At 36.0% G+C, this 18,646-nt stretch overlaps 1 protein-coding gene across 2 annotated transcripts in view; it reads right to left on the bottom strand.

The window, feature by feature from the left end:
• Nucleotides 1-18,646, bottom strand: part of LOC306656497 (CD302 antigen) — a 144,602-nt gene that overhangs the window by 93,721 nt on the left and 32,235 nt on the right. For both annotated transcript variants that reach the window (XM_079131751.1, XM_079131746.1), the window contains exons 13-18: nt 17,763-17,905; nt 10,075-10,156; nt 7,101-7,169; nt 4,571-4,685; nt 1,348-1,383; nt 457-632 (exon numbers count right to left, since the gene is read on the bottom strand). In XM_079131751.1, the coding sequence (XP_078987877.1) occupies nt 457-632; nt 1,348-1,383; nt 4,571-4,685; nt 7,101-7,169; nt 10,075-10,156; nt 17,763-17,905 (621 nt within the window). The remainder of the gene's footprint in view (nt 1-456; nt 633-1,347; nt 1,384-4,570; nt 4,686-7,100; nt 7,170-10,074; nt 10,157-17,762; nt 17,906-18,646) is intronic.

Below are 18,646 nucleotides of genomic sequence, written 5' to 3' on the forward strand. Positions count from 1 at the left end.
TTTCTAGACATTCCATTATTTGGTCTCAAAATTACACCAAAAAGTAATTTGGCAGACCCTATTTTGTATATTCACAGGACCTATTGTGGGTCTAAAAATAGGGTTGCTATAATTATAGGCATACATTAATTGGACTAATACATTAATTGAACATACAGTGTCTTATAATTAATGACAAATTTTAAAATATACAAATTATTTCTCTCCCCAAAAGCTATTTTATAAATTTATTAATTAGTAGAAACAGAAATTTAACTGTAAGTTAACTCTTAGTAAAGTAATGAATTAGGATAATTTATATTATTTACTCATGCTCATCTTATAACTGATATTTATTATAAATCTTGCATATTTTAAGACATTAAACAATCTCATTTAACTTTTCAGACATTGAACAATGAATATGTGAGGCAAATTTAATAAGAAATATATTTAAAATGCATTCTTTCAAATTACATTTGCTATTTTGGTTTTGATGGCTTTTAGTCCTGTAAAAGATGTTACAGTAGCAAGAAAGCTGTGATTGCTAGCACAGTACAGGACAGCTTCTTCATAGTTCAAGTGAGGATCAGCAACAAACCAATATTCACTTCCTTCAATTACAACTGGAGGCCCATGAATTCCAGCACGCTCTAAATAAGAAGAAGATTAGAGTTAGAACCATGCCAGCTAAGCTGTCCCCTCTAAGCATGGGTAATGTTTAAAACTATTTACAAATAGTAACTGTCTTGGTTTGGATATGTCTCCCATGGGCCCATGTATTACAGGCTTGATTCCTAGCCCATGATGCTATTGGGAGCTGGTGGAACATCTTCAGAGGCGGTGCCTAGTTGGAAGTCTTCTGGTCATATGGAGGTATGCCCTTGGAAGAGATGTTTGGACCCTGGGGTCTCCCTTTTCTGTCTCTCACTTTTCAGCCACCAGGGATAAACAGCCTGCTCCACCTGCTATGCTTCCTACTATGATGTGCTGTCTTGCCACAGGCCCCAAAACTGTGAGCCTAAACCTTTCCTCTTTTCAAGTTATTCATTTTGTTATAGTAAGGGAAAGCTGATTAACATAATAACTCATCGAGATTACTGGCTCTCTCTGACTGTGGAAGAGCTGACTACAAGGAACTAAGGATTCCTGAGCTAGTGACTCTGCCACTTTTCTCTATTCACAGAGAAGAAAAATCCAGCCGCCTCATTGACTCATTCCACACTACCCACCCACTTTCCTTGCCTGGAGACAATTTATTTCTCTTGAAGACATGATAGAGAAGAAATTGGCACTTAAATAATTAACTATATACATTGTCAAAAAGATACAAGCAGCTTTTGCTGAATTTCAGTTTTCTTAACTCACCTGGATTATACCAGTCTGGTGTTTTTGGAGTGCTACCTGTATAAAGAAGAAAGCAAGTGGCTTGAGTTTAGTATCTGATTGCAGGTCATAGCATACTATAAGTAGGGCCTTTAATGTGACTTCAAAGGGCTCACAGTATTACACTGTTATGGAGGTTTATTCATTTTTGAGCAAATCATTTTACTTCAAGTTATGTCACTTGAGTTAAATTTTGTAGGGCTTGTACTAAAGTTGCTTTAGTGGCAAAAGGCAGATTTGCTAAAAATTAATAAAGTATTCCAAGCAGTCGAGGGCTGGGATGTAGCTCAGTGGTAGAGCACTTGCATAGAACAGGTCATGGGTTGGATCCCCAGCATTGAGGGAAAATATATTTTCAAAAAAATATAAATGCATATGTATAAAAAAATATATAAATGCATATATATATAAAATGTATCATATACACATTTCATATGTATGCATTATTAGCAATCTTTTGCTTTGTATCATGGAAGCCAAAAGGAAGGCTAGATGGATAAAATATAGCTAATAATTAGAAAGTAAAAATAGATAATTGATGAGCTTGTATAATTTACACAGAAGCACTAAGGGATTTGCAGCAAGGTATTCACCCTGTAGGATGAGGCTATTCAGGAATTATTTCTTTATCTAATGGAATTTAAGTAAGTGTACTGTACACTCAGAGCGTTAAGAGTTTACCGACTCCCATGATGCTGTTGGACAAAGAATACAATGATCCAGTATTGAACCTTTAGAGAAAGTGAAATAAAACTGGTTGGAAAATAATAAAAGTCACTGCAGATTCCTGAATGGAAATGGGAAATATGATATGCTACACAGAATAATGGGCTTCAAAGCTGGGTATAGGCCCCCAATATTGCTGAGCTGCTTAACTCCCTGAGCTTTGATTATCTCCTCTGCAAAAACAAGTCTATTCATAAAGAGCATGAAGACCCCTGATGACCCCCAAGCGATACCTGCACAGCCCTACGCACAGAGCAGTCTTTGCAGGATTCTAGTTGCTTCCCTCCCGCTAGGCATCCTGGCCACAGGTCACAGTAGTTTCAACTCAAAGACATACTTCACTTTATCTTAGTAATTACAGGGTAAAACAGCTGTTCTTAGTTTTGTTGTGTTATCGGGGCCTAAGGCATCAGAAGACCCTCCTGAGAGAGGACTGCTTATATATCCAGCATCCTTGGTTTTTCTAAGTTAGTTCTCTTCAGATTGGGTACTTTTCATCAATAGAACTGCAAATCGATTTAAAAATGAACATAGTTTCTTGTCTATAATCTTGTCAAAGTCTTCTGAACATGTGTGTTGAAGAACTGATGCCTAATCTTTAAATATCTTTAAATTAGTGAGAAAAGTAGAATGCAAGGCTTTTTTTCTTTTTTTTTTTTTTACACAAGACTACAAATATATATGTGTATATAAGGTAGCAAGAAGGATGACTGCTGTATTTCAGTAGTGGTAATTTCCCTAAAAACATTTTTATGAGTTTTATTTTTTTATATTTTCCTCAATTAAAAAAAGAGTATTTTAAAAGAATACCTAGTGATTATGGCTACTTAAAATTCATAAGTTCATATCCCTTTTAGAAAGGGGGACTAATTAGAACCAGGTAATAAAAAGGCAAGAAGAGAAGCGGCATGGTGATTTAGGTTAATGAAGAGGAAAATTTCTTTAAGAAAACCAGAAAATGCCAATTAATGCAAGTTGAATAGATTTTGGCTGCTTTGATAACCAAGAAAAATATCCAATCAGGCGAATGCAATACCTTATAACTTAGAAAGTTAGGTTCTGTCAAAGGGGAGTTAATATAACATTTAAATCTTGGATCGAGCAATTACTAATTGCTTTAAATGACTGGTAATGGATTCAAATGATGGGCAGTTATATAGCATTTTATTTTGTTTCTGCATGGAGGCAGAGGGGGGTGCGATTATTTAGAATTGTTTGGTTGATTTAGATTTGCCCAAGACAGTTAATTTCCTTTAAATATAAACAGTTGCATGCTCTTCATGGTATTTCCTGAGGTTACAGATTTGTCATTTCTAAGTTGCCCTGGTTTTCACTCTTGGGTCTGCACCTCTACCCAAAGAGGATGTGGGGGTAGCAACTACCAATGCAGGTGCCTTGGAGGGAGCAAGGGCACTCTGTGGCAGGCTAGTAAATGCCACAAAGGGGAGGCTCAACTGAATGCTTCAAACCAGAGATATTGTCCATATTGGTTGTATATATTAGATATTTCCTAAGGCCTTCCAAACTGGTTTTCCTTTGCTCCTTTTTGAAGTTTAAGCAAATAATCAGGAATAACAAGGCACAGTTTTCCCTTGAGGATGACCACATTGACACACATTCATAGGCACAGAAGAGTTCTTACTATTGGCCTTGGTGAAAGGGACTTGCCAGTTATTGTGCCTGAGGTCACATATGGTGATCCTTTTTAGGAAAATGGGCAAAACAATGACCCAAACCTTGGAGTTCTTAGAGAATCTGTAATAGGATACACCTTTAGTTTCAACTATTACATTCAGTTCAGAAATTCACATTAGAACTTCCTTTGTGTTTTCTACTCTTTAATGTATAAAATGTGTGCTTAGAAAAATAATTTGGGAGGTAAAATCTTCTTAGCATTTTTCTTAATATTTTCTTGTAAAATGCTAAACAAAAAATATCTATTTCTCTCTCTCTTTCTCTTTGTCATCAAAGGCTCTGCTATATATCTAACTGGTTTCTTGGATTTGAATTTACATGGAGTATTAGCAGTTTTGGAGTTCATGGACAATTGTTTGCAAATTTTATAAGAATCTGCCAAGTTTTGATTTTTTTGGTTCCTGCCTAATTCTTCCTCAAATTATCTTCATTTCCTTTTTCATTTTGCATCAAAATGAAAATTGAAATGATTCTCTCTACTACATCTCTCCTATTGTTAAAATAATCTTTCATTCCAAAATCTAATCTCTCTAGATGAGCCTTAAATTTTGTCTTCTATACAAAATCTTCTATGATCAAAGAGTAAGATATTACCAAATTTCTATAAGCTAGATGACTTCTAGGAGTGGAAGTAAGGAAGTGGTGAGATGGCTTAATATATTAATTGCACCTCATGAACTGTAAAGATTACAACTGTGGACTAAACGGCTGTCTTATATACTTCTAACTCAGCATTTACAATGTCAATATGAGAAGATTGTGAAAACAAATAGCTACCACTTACCTTTTGGAATCTGGCACACCCATTCAAGTTTTGTATCACAAGCAAAAGGCCTCAAATAAATGAATTCTCTGTCATCATAGAAATGCCAGCTTCTTCGCCATGGCCTGTGAATGACCTAAAGGAGGAAAAGGATTGCAGAATTTTTTGTTCTTTTGCTCATCAATCCATCTTTTAAAAAAATTTTTAGTTTTAAAATTTGTTCTAATTAGTTATACATGACAGTAGAGTACATTTGTGCATTTTGATAAATCATACATAAATGGAGTATAATTTCTCATTTTTCTGAATGTATATATTGTAGGATCACATAGGTCATGCAGTCATATATGTACATGTGTAATAATGTCTGTTTCACTCTACTATCCTTCCTACCCCACTACCCCTTCCCCTCCCTTCACGCCCCTCTACCTAATCTAAAGTAAATCTATTCTTCCCTGGCAGCCCCCTACCCCTTATTGTGAATTAGCATTCGCATATCAGAGAAAACATTCAGTCTTTTGTTTTTTGGGTTTGGCTTATTTTGCTTAATATGATATTCTCCAACTCTATCCATTTACCAGCAAATTCCATAATATCATTCTTCTTTAAAGCTGAGTAATATGTATAAACATATACCACATTTTCTTTATCCATTCATCCGTTGAAGGACTGTAGAATATTTGGAGGATGCTGCTGCCCTTATGAAACAGTAAACTGTAAGGACTGTGGTCTTGGTCCCTATTTCAGCCTTGGTACTTAAGTTGTCTAAAGAATAAATGATACATGAATGAATGGAATGTTTAAATAGTAACTGCCTGAGAAAGAACTTCCAAGGGGACTGAAATTAACTAGAAGGACATGTTCATGTCCAAAATGCTAATTCCTATCTTTTTTCTTCTTGCTTTTATTGATAAGGAATTATAGAATCCTGTGCTTTTAAAATTTGGGAAAGATCAAGTTATAAAAGAATATTATTTCAGCAGTATTCAAGTACCAGATTGTGACTGGAGCAGATCAGAAGGTGACATAGAAGTCCAGGTTCAGGGGTCACACTCCTTTAGTGTTGCTCTGACATTTCTAGGATGTTGCCCATTGCCACATGGTCCAGGGTGGCTCACTGGGAATTATAATCAGCAATTTCTCTGAAGTTTTTACCTTTTCTATGTTACTTTGGGAATTCTGTTACAATGGCATGATACTTTAAGAGTGTATTACAGGGCTGGGGTTGTGGCTTAATGGTAGAGTGCTTGCCTAGCATGTGTGAGGTGCTGGGTTCGATTCTCAGGACCACATATACATAAATGAATAAAATAAAGGTCTATCAACATCTTTAAAAAATATTTTTTAAAAAGAATGTATTACAAGAAGAGTTACTTTGAAAACAGTGTTTTCCAGTGACTTTATCAATTTTATTGGCCCTAACCTTCCTGTATTATGTCTAATCCTCTTTCTTGGGCTACAAAGTAAAGATACTATCTAGATGTCTCCTTCTTCCTCATCTTCTTTTACTTTATTATTGGCAGTTCCCTGGAATCTACTTCTTGACTGTTTCCTTTTTATAATATTCATTTTTCCCCTTTAATTCCTTCAAAGTTTCTTTGATTTCACATTACTGTAGGACACATCTTATGTCAAGGTTGGATTTAAACTATCTAAATTAAAATACAGCGTATCCTCCACAGACTAGTACCCCTTCCAATCATATTACACAGTGGTTAAGTGTCCTGGACTTGGACATGTTCTTTTAAAATTTTAGTCCTGTTACCATGTAACCTTGAATAAGTTACTCAAAGCTCAAATTTCTTTCTCTACATAATGACTATGGTAACAATACCAATCTCACACAGTTGTGTATTAATGAAATAATATATGCAACATGCCTTACACAGTGCTTGACTTATAAAGGAGTCAGTGTTTGCTGCTGCCACCACTGCCACCATTGCCACCATTACCGTTATTATTCTTTCATGACAACCTTGTTCCTGTGTGTGACCTATATTCTGCCTGTCGTAGCCCCAACCTAATGGTATCACCGCTGCTTGTTTGTCTTTATCTCCTACTAGACTGGAAGTTCCATGAAGACAATGACCATGTTTTGTACCCTGTCACTGTTTTATTCCTTTTTGCAGAACCCCTGGACGTGTCACTTATCAAATGGATAAAGGAATGGATTCTGTAAAGGTAAATGCCTAATGGGCCTTTTATGTCTTCCACTCCTATCTGCTGTAGGATTTATCTTGTCTCATATTCATAAATCTTCCTCATATTCTTGGTTCATGTCACCCTCCATCCTCAGAGACTTTTTAATGTACCCTGTTGCCTATCCAAAAAATGTACAAACACCTTATCCTGGCATTAATCTAATATCCCAATGTCGTTGCCATACAGCATTGAAAACTAACCCCGCCCCCCACTTCCCCATTCTCTCTTTCCTGGAGATCAGGACCAGGACCTCAAATGTGCCAAACATGTGCTCTACCACTGAGTTACCTCCTCAGCCCCTGGATTTATTTATTTACTTTTAATGCGGATTTTCCAGCACTGCACTGACCTTGACAGCAGCGCAGTCTCTGACGTCATAATCCTGCTGAAACTCATTTTCCATGATAATAGTAGATACCTGAAAAGACAAGAGAGCCTTTGAGAATTTAAGAATGATACATAAATATTTGCAATTCAGATGTAATTGGAGCAGCTTTAATAACTAGAGCATGTTCATATGCCACTGAAAGAAAACAGTTTAAAAATCAGGATGCTAAATCATGAGAAGAGTTAGAAAATGTCATAATGTCAAAAGTTTTCAAACAAAGGAAGCCACAGTTTCAGAAGTGGAGGTTAATGATGTAGGAAGTTTACTGCTAGAGTCAGAGAATCGGAGTGCAAAGACTATGACAACAACTACTTCCTCCCCGCCCTCCTCCTCTGTCTTCTCTTTCATGTTTTGCGTATGTTAAAATGCTGGTTATTTGATCAACTAATCTCGAATATGCTCCAATCTGAAAATCCAAGTCAGAAAAAAACGTTAGGAGTCTAACATTGGAAAGAATATAAAGGAAATTAACAGAAAGGTAAGGTGCAGCAAATATTGGATATCTGAAAATTTTGCTATTAGTGTTATTTAAAACCTCTCTCAGGATAATGCAAACATTTAAAATAATATTGGAGAATTTTTTTTTAGGCTCCCGTCAGTGAATCATTTCTCCCAATAAAGATAATTTCTTTTTACATAACTCCTATTTCTAGATAATAAAAACAAAAGTTTCTCATTATTAAAAAAAAACAAACAAACAAAAAAAAAACTAAACCTAGGTGTGGTGGTGCACACCTGTAATCCCAGTGACTTGGGAGGCTGAGGTAGGACAATTCCAAGTTCAAGGCCAGCCTCAGCAACTTAGGAAGGCCCTCAGGAACTTAGCAAGACCCTGTCTTGAAATAAAAAAAAAAAAAAGGTCTGGGGCTGTAGCTTAGTGGTAAGGACCCCTGGGTTAAAACCCCAGTATGGAGGAAAAATTATTAAGAGCAGAACAAAGAAAAGCTTTGGGGGGAAAAATCACTTGTACTAACGAAAGATGATCACCACATCTATGTACCTATATTTTTCATCTTTTATGGACCATATATAAACTATACATTTTTTAAAATAAAAGTAAATTAGCATCTTGTTCCCCCCCACTTCATTTATTTCATATACTGAGTCTGTTTCTATTTCAGTAAAGATGCATCTGCACAATTTTAATGGTAGTTTAGTATGTGGATATATTTTTCTATTTTTTTTAATTGACAAGTAAAATTGTATTTCTTTATCATATACAACATGATGTTTTGAAGCATATGCATTGTAGAATGACTAAATCTAATTTACATATACTTTACCTCACATAGTTATCATTTTGGTGGTGAGAGCACTGAACATCCATTCTCAGCATTATTGTTATTAACTATAATCGCCCTGTTGTACAATAATAGATCTCCTAATGTAATCCTCTTATCAATGTCTGAAATTTTGTATCCTTTGACAAACATCTCCTCAATTCCCATCTACCCTAACCCTAGTAACCATATTCTACTTTCTAATTTTATGAGATCAGCTTTTTTAGATTCCACATGAGTGAGATGATATGGCTTTTGTTTTTCTGTGGCTGGCTTATTTCAATTAACATTTTCACCTCAGGTTCATCCATGTTATTCCAAGTGGCAGGATTTCCTTTTTTGACCAAATATATTCTACTATGTATATATACCACAATTCCTTTATTCATTCATCCACTGATGGATAGTTAGGCTGATTCCATATCTTGGCTATTATGAATAATGCTGCAACAAACATGGAAGTGTAACTATTTCTTCAAAATACTGATTTCATTTCATTGGGATATATATCCAGTAGTGAGATTCCTGAATCATATGGTAGTTCTCTTTTTTCTTCTTTGTGTGTTACTGGATATTGAACCCAAGAGGGTTCTACCTCTGTGTAACATCCCCAGCCCTATTTTCATTTTATTTTGAGAGAGGGTCTTGCTAAGTTGCTTAGGCTGGCTTAAAACTTGCGATCTTCCTGCCTCAGCTTCCCTAATACCTAATATTACAGGTGTGCCCTATGCACCCCCCACTATCTTTTGTCTTTTTCATAATAGCCATCCTAACAGGTGTGAGGTAATATCTCATTGTGTTTTTAGTTTGTATTTCCCTGATGATTAGTAATGTTTAGCATTCTTTCATATATCTGTTGGGTGTCCGAATGTCTTCTTTTGAGAAATGTCTACTCAGATCATTTGCCCATGTTTAATTGGTTTATTGTTCTCTTGCTATTGTTTGAGTTCCTTACATATTTTGGATATTAACTCTTATTAGATAGTTTACAGATAATTTTTCCCATTTGGTAGTTTGTCTGTTGACTTTTTCTTTTCTTTTCTTTTTTTTTTTGTGCAGAACCTTTTCAGTCTGGTGTGATCCCATTTGTCTATTTTTGCTCTTGTTGCCTGTGCTTTTGGGTCATATCCAATAAGTCATTGCCCAGGCCAAAATCATAAAACTTTCCCTCTTATGTTTTATTCTAGCAGTTTGTAGTTTTGGGTCTACATTTAAGTCTTTTAATTAATTTCTAGTTGATTTTATAGATGGAGTGAGATAAGGATCTAATTTCATTCTTCTGCATGTGGGTATCCAGTGTTATCTGTACTACTTATCGAAGGGACTATCTTTTCTTCATTGTCTATTCTTGATTGTCAGAAATCACTTGTGTTTCAATGCATGGATTTTATTTTTCTGAGCATTCTATTTTTTCCATTGGTCTATGTATCTCTTTATGGTACTACCATTTTGTTTTGGTTATCATAGCTATGTAAAACATATTTTGAAGTCCAGAAGTGGGACACCTCCTCCTTTTTGCTCAAGACTATGGTAACTTAGGTTCTTTAGAGATTCCATATGCATTTCAGGTACAGATGTATTATTTAATAATCTACTTACTTCTTGTTGAGACAAACACTCCTTCCATAGTACCCCGACAGACAGTTTTAACTTACTGGTGTACGATCACTCCACTGCCAGGATCCTTGTAGATCTGGGCTCCTTTTATTCAAACCTATCCATAGCCAACGCTGGTCACTACATAAAGAGGAAGGATCAAAAATTTTTTGAGGACACTTGGTGAAAATATTTGCCATTCACATGAGTAAAGGCTTCAGTCCTGTAAGTTTATTCAGATTATCTTGTCACTGTTTGGAAAAACACAACTTCAAGCTATATAAAGATGTCTTTTGAGCTGAGTGTTGTGGTGCACACATCTATAATTCTAGCTACTTAGGAAACGGGAGGATTGCAAGTTTGAGTCCAGCCTGGGCAATGTATAAAGATCTTGTCACAAAATTAAAATTAAAAAAAAAAAAAAAGAACTGGGGGTGTAGTTTAGTAGCAGAGTACTTGTCTAGCTTGTGCAAGGCCCTGGATTTAATCCATAGTGCTGGCAAAAAAAAAAAAAATAATAAAATAAAGAAAAAAAGAAGACTTTTGAAGTGAAACTGAACACTTAATATGGTGTAGCTATAGGAAAAGCACACTTTTAAAAAACTAAATTTTGAGATTTTTTTTGCATGAAAGGCAAAAATCATTCTGCTTTAAAGACAAAAAAACCTGTGATTGTTTCAAAACTGTACTTCAGGGTTTTCATATTAGATAATATTTTCAGATAGAATCAAATACAACAATGGTATTTTAAATAAGCATTTTATAAAGAACAAAATCATTTTGCTAAATTTATACTAAATAAGACTCAAAAAATATTTTAATTTCTACTGCCCATTAAGCTGAAAGTAAACAAATTTGAGTATTTTTGAAGTGCCAAAAAATACGCTAGAGAAATACAATTAAATAATGACTTAAGTGATGATATTTAATATTCACAAGTAGTATGCTTTGATGTACAAAGCCTTGAGCTGTGCACAAGGATGATACAGAGAAGTACAAGCCATAATAGTAAAGTAGTTAGGGAGACAAGGTTTATATAAGAAAATATGATCAAACCATTTATAAGAGTTAGCAAATAAGCTGTATAAATTTATGCACTACCAAAGTTGATGTCGCTGGCTCTTTGCGGTTCCAAAATCCATGGATATTTGTCACCGCCTGCAGCAACAACTTGCACGGGTCTTATGGGTGGTGGAGTGGAAACTGAGGCACTTCTATCTTTCTCTTTAGTGCACTGCTTTCTTGCTTGTTTATAGAGGATAGAGGAAATGAGGTTTACTTGCTTTGAGAGGAGAGAGAGAGACTTTGCTTAAGAGAGATTTTGAAAGAAGGACAGGCTTTTCTTAGAGCTTAGAAGAAGAGAGACCTGCCACGCCTTAAAGTCCTACATCCTGTGAACTAAGGGTACGTCTACCTAAGGTGCCCTAGTGATGCGTCTCAGTTCTCCGTTCTGCGATCTGCCTTCCGCCGCTGCCTGCTAGCTGCCGTCCAGCGTTTCCTAGCTGCTTTCGTGTTTGAGTCTTCTTCTACTACTTTTCTGCTAAGGGCTGCTGTAGCATGTTTTTCCCTCTGGCTGCTGTCCCGCATGTGTCCTTCTTCTCCTGCTTTTCTTCTGCTTATGGCTGCTGTCTCTGTCTCGCTCCGCCTACGCTTATATCACCTCCAGGAGGCGGAGAGCAGGGCCACACCTCTTACGCAAAGATTAGGCGAGACTCACATACATTGTGTGCGTGGACGAGAAAATCACCTGAGTGTGCTTATGTCAATTAACCTCCTCGCTGCCGATGTGATTAGGCGCCATCCCGGCGCCGCCAACAGGGCACAGCCCCCAACAGTTGAGAGGAAGGAGAGGTCAATGTGGACTACAGGAACTAAGGAAACATTTTGACAACGTCAGGAGGTAGCTTCCAAAAATGGCTAATATTTCTTTCTAGCCACAATCTGAAATGTACCATGTGCAGTATTCAGATTGGCCTAGAGGAAAACAGGTATCCCAAGGAATATGCACATTTAAGTGATCCCTTGCCTCGAATAAACTTAAGCTCTAGCCAGGAAATAGATCTGCATAAGTAGAAGTAATACAACTAAAAATTTTCCATCCCTATTTGAAAATACTTTCTAACATTCATTATACTTTTTAAGGCTTAATAGGGCTTTGTGTGTTAGGTGCTAAGATTGAACAAGGTGCCTTCAACATGTTAGCCAAGTACTGCACACTGAGCTACATTCCTGGTCCTACAGTCCATATAATTTAATATTCTGTTGGCACAAGGCATCAGTGGCACATGGATAATTATATACATGTATGCATACAGAATACATATATATATAGTATGAATATAGATACATATTAGAGAAGGGGTAGGATCCAAATCTAAAAACTGTACCTATTCTTAAGTAGAATATATGGAATATATGGACTGTGACAACCACAAGACTACTGGGAAATATAATAGGTCTGCAAATTTTTACAAAATTTTCTAGTGAATCAAAGGCTAGAACAACCTATTTTAAATTACTTTTTCACTTTTTAATAATTGCTTTCCTTTATCTCTTACCGTTGCTCAATATTCTTTCATAGCTTAATATCAATCAGTAGTTTTTCATCATTTTAATCCCAAGTTTTTCAACTTGTTGCAATGGAATATGAAGATAGTCCCTTTTGGTTGTTAGTGTTATATTATTTTCTTTCATAGAGGACAATCACCAATTTGTGGACTTTAGATAAATCCAGGGGAGACAAATAAGTCAGTTTAAATTTAGTAGCTATAAAAGAAATTTGCAGTTTGTGTCTTCAATTAATTAGAGTTCTCTTAACAGCTTCCAAATGTCTCATTCTGTCTGAGTTTTGGATTTCTACACTACAGGTCTAGATAACTACCACATACAGCATAATTAAAGCCAGATGGCTAAAATAAAGAGGTTCAATTTCCTTCCTCATACTTACTTGGCAGACAACTTCATTTCTCCCAAATCGTTGCACAATACGTACTCGGGCCTGCGGAACTAGTGTCGAATTTTGTTTTTCCCGTAATAAACATTCACTATTTTACCTTCTTTATACAATCAACAGTGTAGCTTGGCAGATGATCAAAGGTCAACTGCCCTGCATTCAAGAGGTTCCCCCGAGCAGTCTGCAGAGGTCTGTCCCCAGCTTTCCAGGCTCCTGGTGCCCTCACCCAGTCTCCTCTCAGTCAATGGCTGCCCCTCCTCCCACTTAGAAGCTTCTCTGCTTTCAAGTTCATTTCCGGAGCCTTCACTAAATCTCAGGGGACAGTTTCCTAAAGAAAAAGTGTTTGCCCAATTGTCCAAAAAATATTTAATCTTCACTACTTTCTGAGACTGAACTTCATTTCAACCCAGAAATTTAGTCTTCAGTTTCATTTCAAGGGATTCACTAGTGCATTACAAATACAGAAAACAGTAGGTACTTGTGTTTGTATGTGTGGTCATAAGTGGAAAGTATTTTCTGAATTACAACTTGTTCCAAGTTTGATCTGCTTTAGTTGTAGCCAGATAAAAGTAAGAATAAACTGGAAATCATATGTATCATTGCAAACCCCCAATGTAGACTTCAGAAAACTGGAGGGGAAAAATAGAAGTTATGTATCTGACCATACTAGGGATCAAGTCAAAATAAAATTTTCTCTTTAAATTTCTTGTGCTCCAGGCCAAGTATCCAAACTAAGTATACAGTTTCAAGGCTTTTAGGTAAAGAAGACGTTATATAAAAGGTTAATATGTGTGAGTGTGCTAAAATTCCTATTCTTCAATCAAATTTCCTACTGCATCTGGTTGCTAAGAAAAACAGTATCTCAGCCATAACCCCCAATAAATACTATTTGATGAGGGCTCTTAGTCTGCAAAGCCTTAGATTTATATCTAAATCCATTCATGCCACTTCACAGGAGGCAGTGTACACAGCAGCAATGGCATTGCAAATAAGCCTTTATTCTCTAATCCTATGACTATTTTTGCTCTACAATGGCTTTCCCTGTTGGACTGCCATTAAGAGCTGCAGAGATCTTAGAGCCTTAATGACTTGGTGTGCCATGAATCCTTTTCATTGAAATACAAATAGAGATGTGGAACTTAGATTGTGAGAAGTAGAGCAGTAATTTGACTTAACTCTTTGGCATGCAGTACACAATTTGGGTGGGCAATGGACTTCTTGCTGAGAAAGGTCAATTCCTGCAATAAAAGTTAGTACATTCAAGGAGTAAGCTTTAGAATCATTTTCTAATATGAATGGGTCTGCTTCCTTCCTTTCCTTTAAGCCATGGCTACATTTTTGGTTCTAGAATGTTTTCTTTATAAGTGCAGCACAGGGAAACAATCTCTTTATTAATGGAACACTTATTAAGCAGAAACACGGTCTGTTTAATATGGCATTATGTTGGCTGCTAGGATAAGAATGCAAATAAAATATAATTCCTAAAGAGATTTGTTTTCTTTCCTCTGAGCTTTTATGTTTTCCAATTCCATAAGTATTGTTTTTGATTAGAAAAAAAAATTAAACATAGTAATTCTGTGGACAATAAATTTTGTAAAAGCTACATGTATAGGAATGGAAGAAAATTGAAAGCATTTACACTAAATGTTAACTATGTTCATAACTGGGAACTAGGATTTGAGGTGATTCTTACTTTCTTCATTACCCTTTTAATAGTTTCCAAATTTTACTAATTCTTAAATGGCAAGTGCTTAAGTGTGATAAAACAATAAAGAAAAGTTCTTTAATTATCTTTCATATTAGCTCTGTTTCCTAGTGTAATCCAGCTGGTATATAGAGGCTCTTAGCAGTCATTTCTATTATATGTGCTATTCCAATGTTTTCCATTAATTGACTCCCACAAATATCTACACCTTTACTGCTTAGAACTTACCCATGATTCCCTGTTCCAGTTCGAGTTACTAAGTCTAGAATCTAGAGTTTGTTTGTATATCAGTATTTTACTAAAAACACTTTATCTAGACAGTGTGATATTGTGTTGGTCAAGCTTGAGATCTTGGTGCCATTAGGCTGCTTTGCTCAAAATTCTCACTTCAGGGAGGATCAGCAGTGTTAAAAAGGCCATGCCCCAAAGGCGGCCACCATGGGGATGTGTGTGATCCAAAGCTACACCAGAGGCTATGGTAATTAGCCTCTGCTGAAAGTCAGAAAAGGGTTTATGTCAGTGAAATTAGAAGATTGCTAATTAGCATGATGTCAGAAATGGGCTCTCATTAGTGAAATTTAAATTATTCAAGACATGGGGATTAACTGAAATATTTAGAGATACTCTCATCCTTTATAAAAGGGTTCAAGAATCTTGTAAGACCAATAGTTGTACCTTTAGAAATAACACTGAGGGCCTGATCCCTAACTGGGTCAAGTCATTGTGGGCCTGATGCCAACTATAATGGGAACGAGAATCTGTCATTGGTGCAGAGATGCATTTAATAATACTTTGTCATTAACTGAGATGTGGTTATTGATTTGAGCTACTCTTCTATTTTTAATTTAGTAAGAATTTATATATTAATTGCATTCATTAAATATATTAAGTATATACGTTAAGTCAGAAGAGAATAATGCATTTTTAGCAGCTATCCAGATGATCATGTGACACTTGTAATTATTAACTCATTTGCTATTTGAGTTAATATGGAACAAGCACATATCATAAGGGGGTCATGAAGTAATGAGTTAGGGATGCAGGCAAACTGAACAATGACGTCACATCTCAGTGGATTACCAGTTACTCACAATGGCTTATATACAGTGCAATATGATTCATTGCCAGTTGTTTCAATTTTTAAAGAGATGGGTTTTGATTGAACTGTCTTAACGTTGTAGTACTTTGTATCCCCTTCCTCCCAGGAAAAGAACATCATACTCTGGGTTGCATAGGTTTTTTTTTTTTTTTTTTGTCTCTTATAGCAAATGTAGAGTTGGATATTATTATTGAACAAATTTGAAAACTCTGACTCAATAAACTGATAATAGACAGATTTTGCCAACTTGTTTTATGTTGGATTTGTTCCTTGGTTATTTTATTTCTTTATTCTTGGTTATTTTCTTCTTATCTATATGGGCTCCACCACTACCTATTATACATTCCATTGATCTTCAAGCTTTAAAAATTTATGTAATCAGTGTTTCTGAAATATGATTTCTAGGTAAAATGAGAAATTTATTATGCTTTCATTTTTTTTACAACTATTTTACTTTCTATATTCCAGTATTTATTTATAAACAGTTAAAAACCTGCTGTTGTTAAATTTTCTTATATTTCTCTTTCAAGACACAGAATAGTTTCACTGTATTTATAATTATATATATTATAATTACTTAGACTTGGGGCTTTGTTTTAGTGTTATGTTATTGCTTCTAATTCTTTTATACTGAACTACCTATTCATGTGTTTTTTGATTTCTGTATTCATCTCTTAACTGGAATTTGTCTTTGAATTCTTTTTTCCAGGAAGGGAATATGGGTGGTTAATATCAATTAATATCTTCACAAATGAAATCAATTGGAAACCAAAATTAATACATTATAGGCATTTTCCACCTTAAAACTCTTTAGATATCAGTCTTCAAATACCTTCTCTATTTAAAGTTCCAAAGAAGGCTAGTGAAACTTTTTTTGTGTGTTTTGGCAAACTTTTAAATTTTTGCTATTTTGAGATTTTTGTTGAATTCAAAATGATTGGGAAGATATAATTTATTCTGGTATACCTTGAATTTTTTAAATTTTAAAACAGCTTTGGGTCTTTTTTTCAGTTCAGAAAGTGAGAGAAAATTATTTTGTGGAGTTCAAGACCCTAATATCCATGACTGTGTGCAAAGCTTCAGAGAAATTTTGCTCCCATGATAGCATCGTCTGGCCCATATTTTTCCATATTGTCCTTAAGGACATCAGGAAAATTGACTAGGAAGGCTCCTTCTACCCCAACATTAAGATCACAATGGCTGTAACTCTTCCGTGATCACTTCCGATTTCCCCTTTCTTACTGCCCTTCCTCTATGCAAGTTTCCACCAGGCCAGTTGTAATAGCTTTCTAATTAGTTGGTCTGCATTGACCTACAGAGCCACTCCCCTCTCTGTACGTATGTGTACCTATGTATGCGTTTGTAAGTATGTGCGCATATGTGTGCTTGTGTATACAGGAATATAAGTGGTTTATATCAATTAATCTCTTCACAAATGAAGTTAATTGGCGACTAATTAACTTGTTTGTTTTTTACTTATTGACTTAAAATCAAGCTCATTCTCTGACAAGCAAGGGCATTCCAATTTCATATCCAAATCTTACTTTTTAGCTAAGTTGTATGATTCATTTCTTCTTGCTCATATCTGTACATTCTGTTCTCAGCACCTTGACTTGTGTCCTGTTTTCACTGGCTTCTTCTAGTCTGCCTTTTAAAATATTACCTACCTTCCAAGAATCAGTTTTCCTCATGACATTTCCCCTGATCATACCGGCCAGGAGCACTTCCTCCCTTCTCTGAATTGCCAAGGTCCCCCTCTTACCCATGCTGTAGATTTTTTGACATACTTTTCTTAATGCCGCTGTTGAACTTTACTACGTGAAGGACAGGGACTGTGTCTCCCTCATCTTCGAATCTCTCATGATATCTTGCATAAGTGCTTGATATTGCATGATTGCTAAGCACTGGTTTTTCAAGATAACAAAACATGCTAATCTGAATACTTACAAGATATCACATTTAGCACAGAAGCTCATTCTAGAAATATTACCTGAACTGGTCCCTTAACCATTGAAGGTATTCCTTGATTTCATTCATGTGACTGAAGCTAGGAAGGTGTGCTCCAAGTGCTTGGCAGAATCTTTCAGCTTCTTCCCAGTTCCTCTTTCTCACAATTCTTTCTACGTGGAATGCCTTAACAAAATAAAATGTTAATTTGTTTTCTGGCATAATCATGAAGTATGCATAGTTTTTATAGTTAATGTGTGGACCCCAAAACCAATCCTCGCAGCATAATAAAGGCACAGGGAAATGTGTGTACACTGAGCCAAGGATCCTTCAAGCTCCAAGTGTCAACCGAAGGCCTGTACAGGTGCCCACTATTGTCAGATGGATGATACCATCTGGATGGATGACACCTCAGCTAGGCTGGTAAACTAGATAACAGGTTCTCATGCATTCCCAGGACTTTGAAAGAGAAGATGAACCAACAGTCCAGCTATAAAGGGTACATGTGGAAGCTCTGGGAGAAGAATTCTTCAAAGAAGTGTGCTAACAATATAATTTTGAACACGGGCCACTGAGACCTATGTAAGAATAGGACTATCTTTGGATGAAGAAGCAGCCAAGAAAAGTCTGTACTGATGTGTGGACATTGACAGACGGTAGCAAAACAAAACCTGCCACTGTGGACTGTTTCTTGGGTCAAAGAAATCACCATTATTTCAAAAAAGAAGAAGAAGGGGAAGAGTAGGAAGAGAAAATGCACTGACAGGCCAATTATTGGACCCAATTCTTCAGTTCTCTATAGTCTAATGACATGTTCTTGTCACGGTCTCCTGGTGGGTGGAGTATATTTCTCTGTACTTTGACGTGGGGCCTGACTGTGTGGCTTGCTATGATTGGTGGGATACTAGTGCAGCTGAAGTGAGCAGA

This window comes from Sciurus vulgaris (genome assembly GCF_902686455.1).
Source record: "Sciurus vulgaris genome assembly, chromosome: 3".
Taxonomy (NCBI): Eukaryota; Metazoa; Chordata; class Mammalia; order Rodentia; family Sciuridae; genus Sciurus; species Sciurus vulgaris.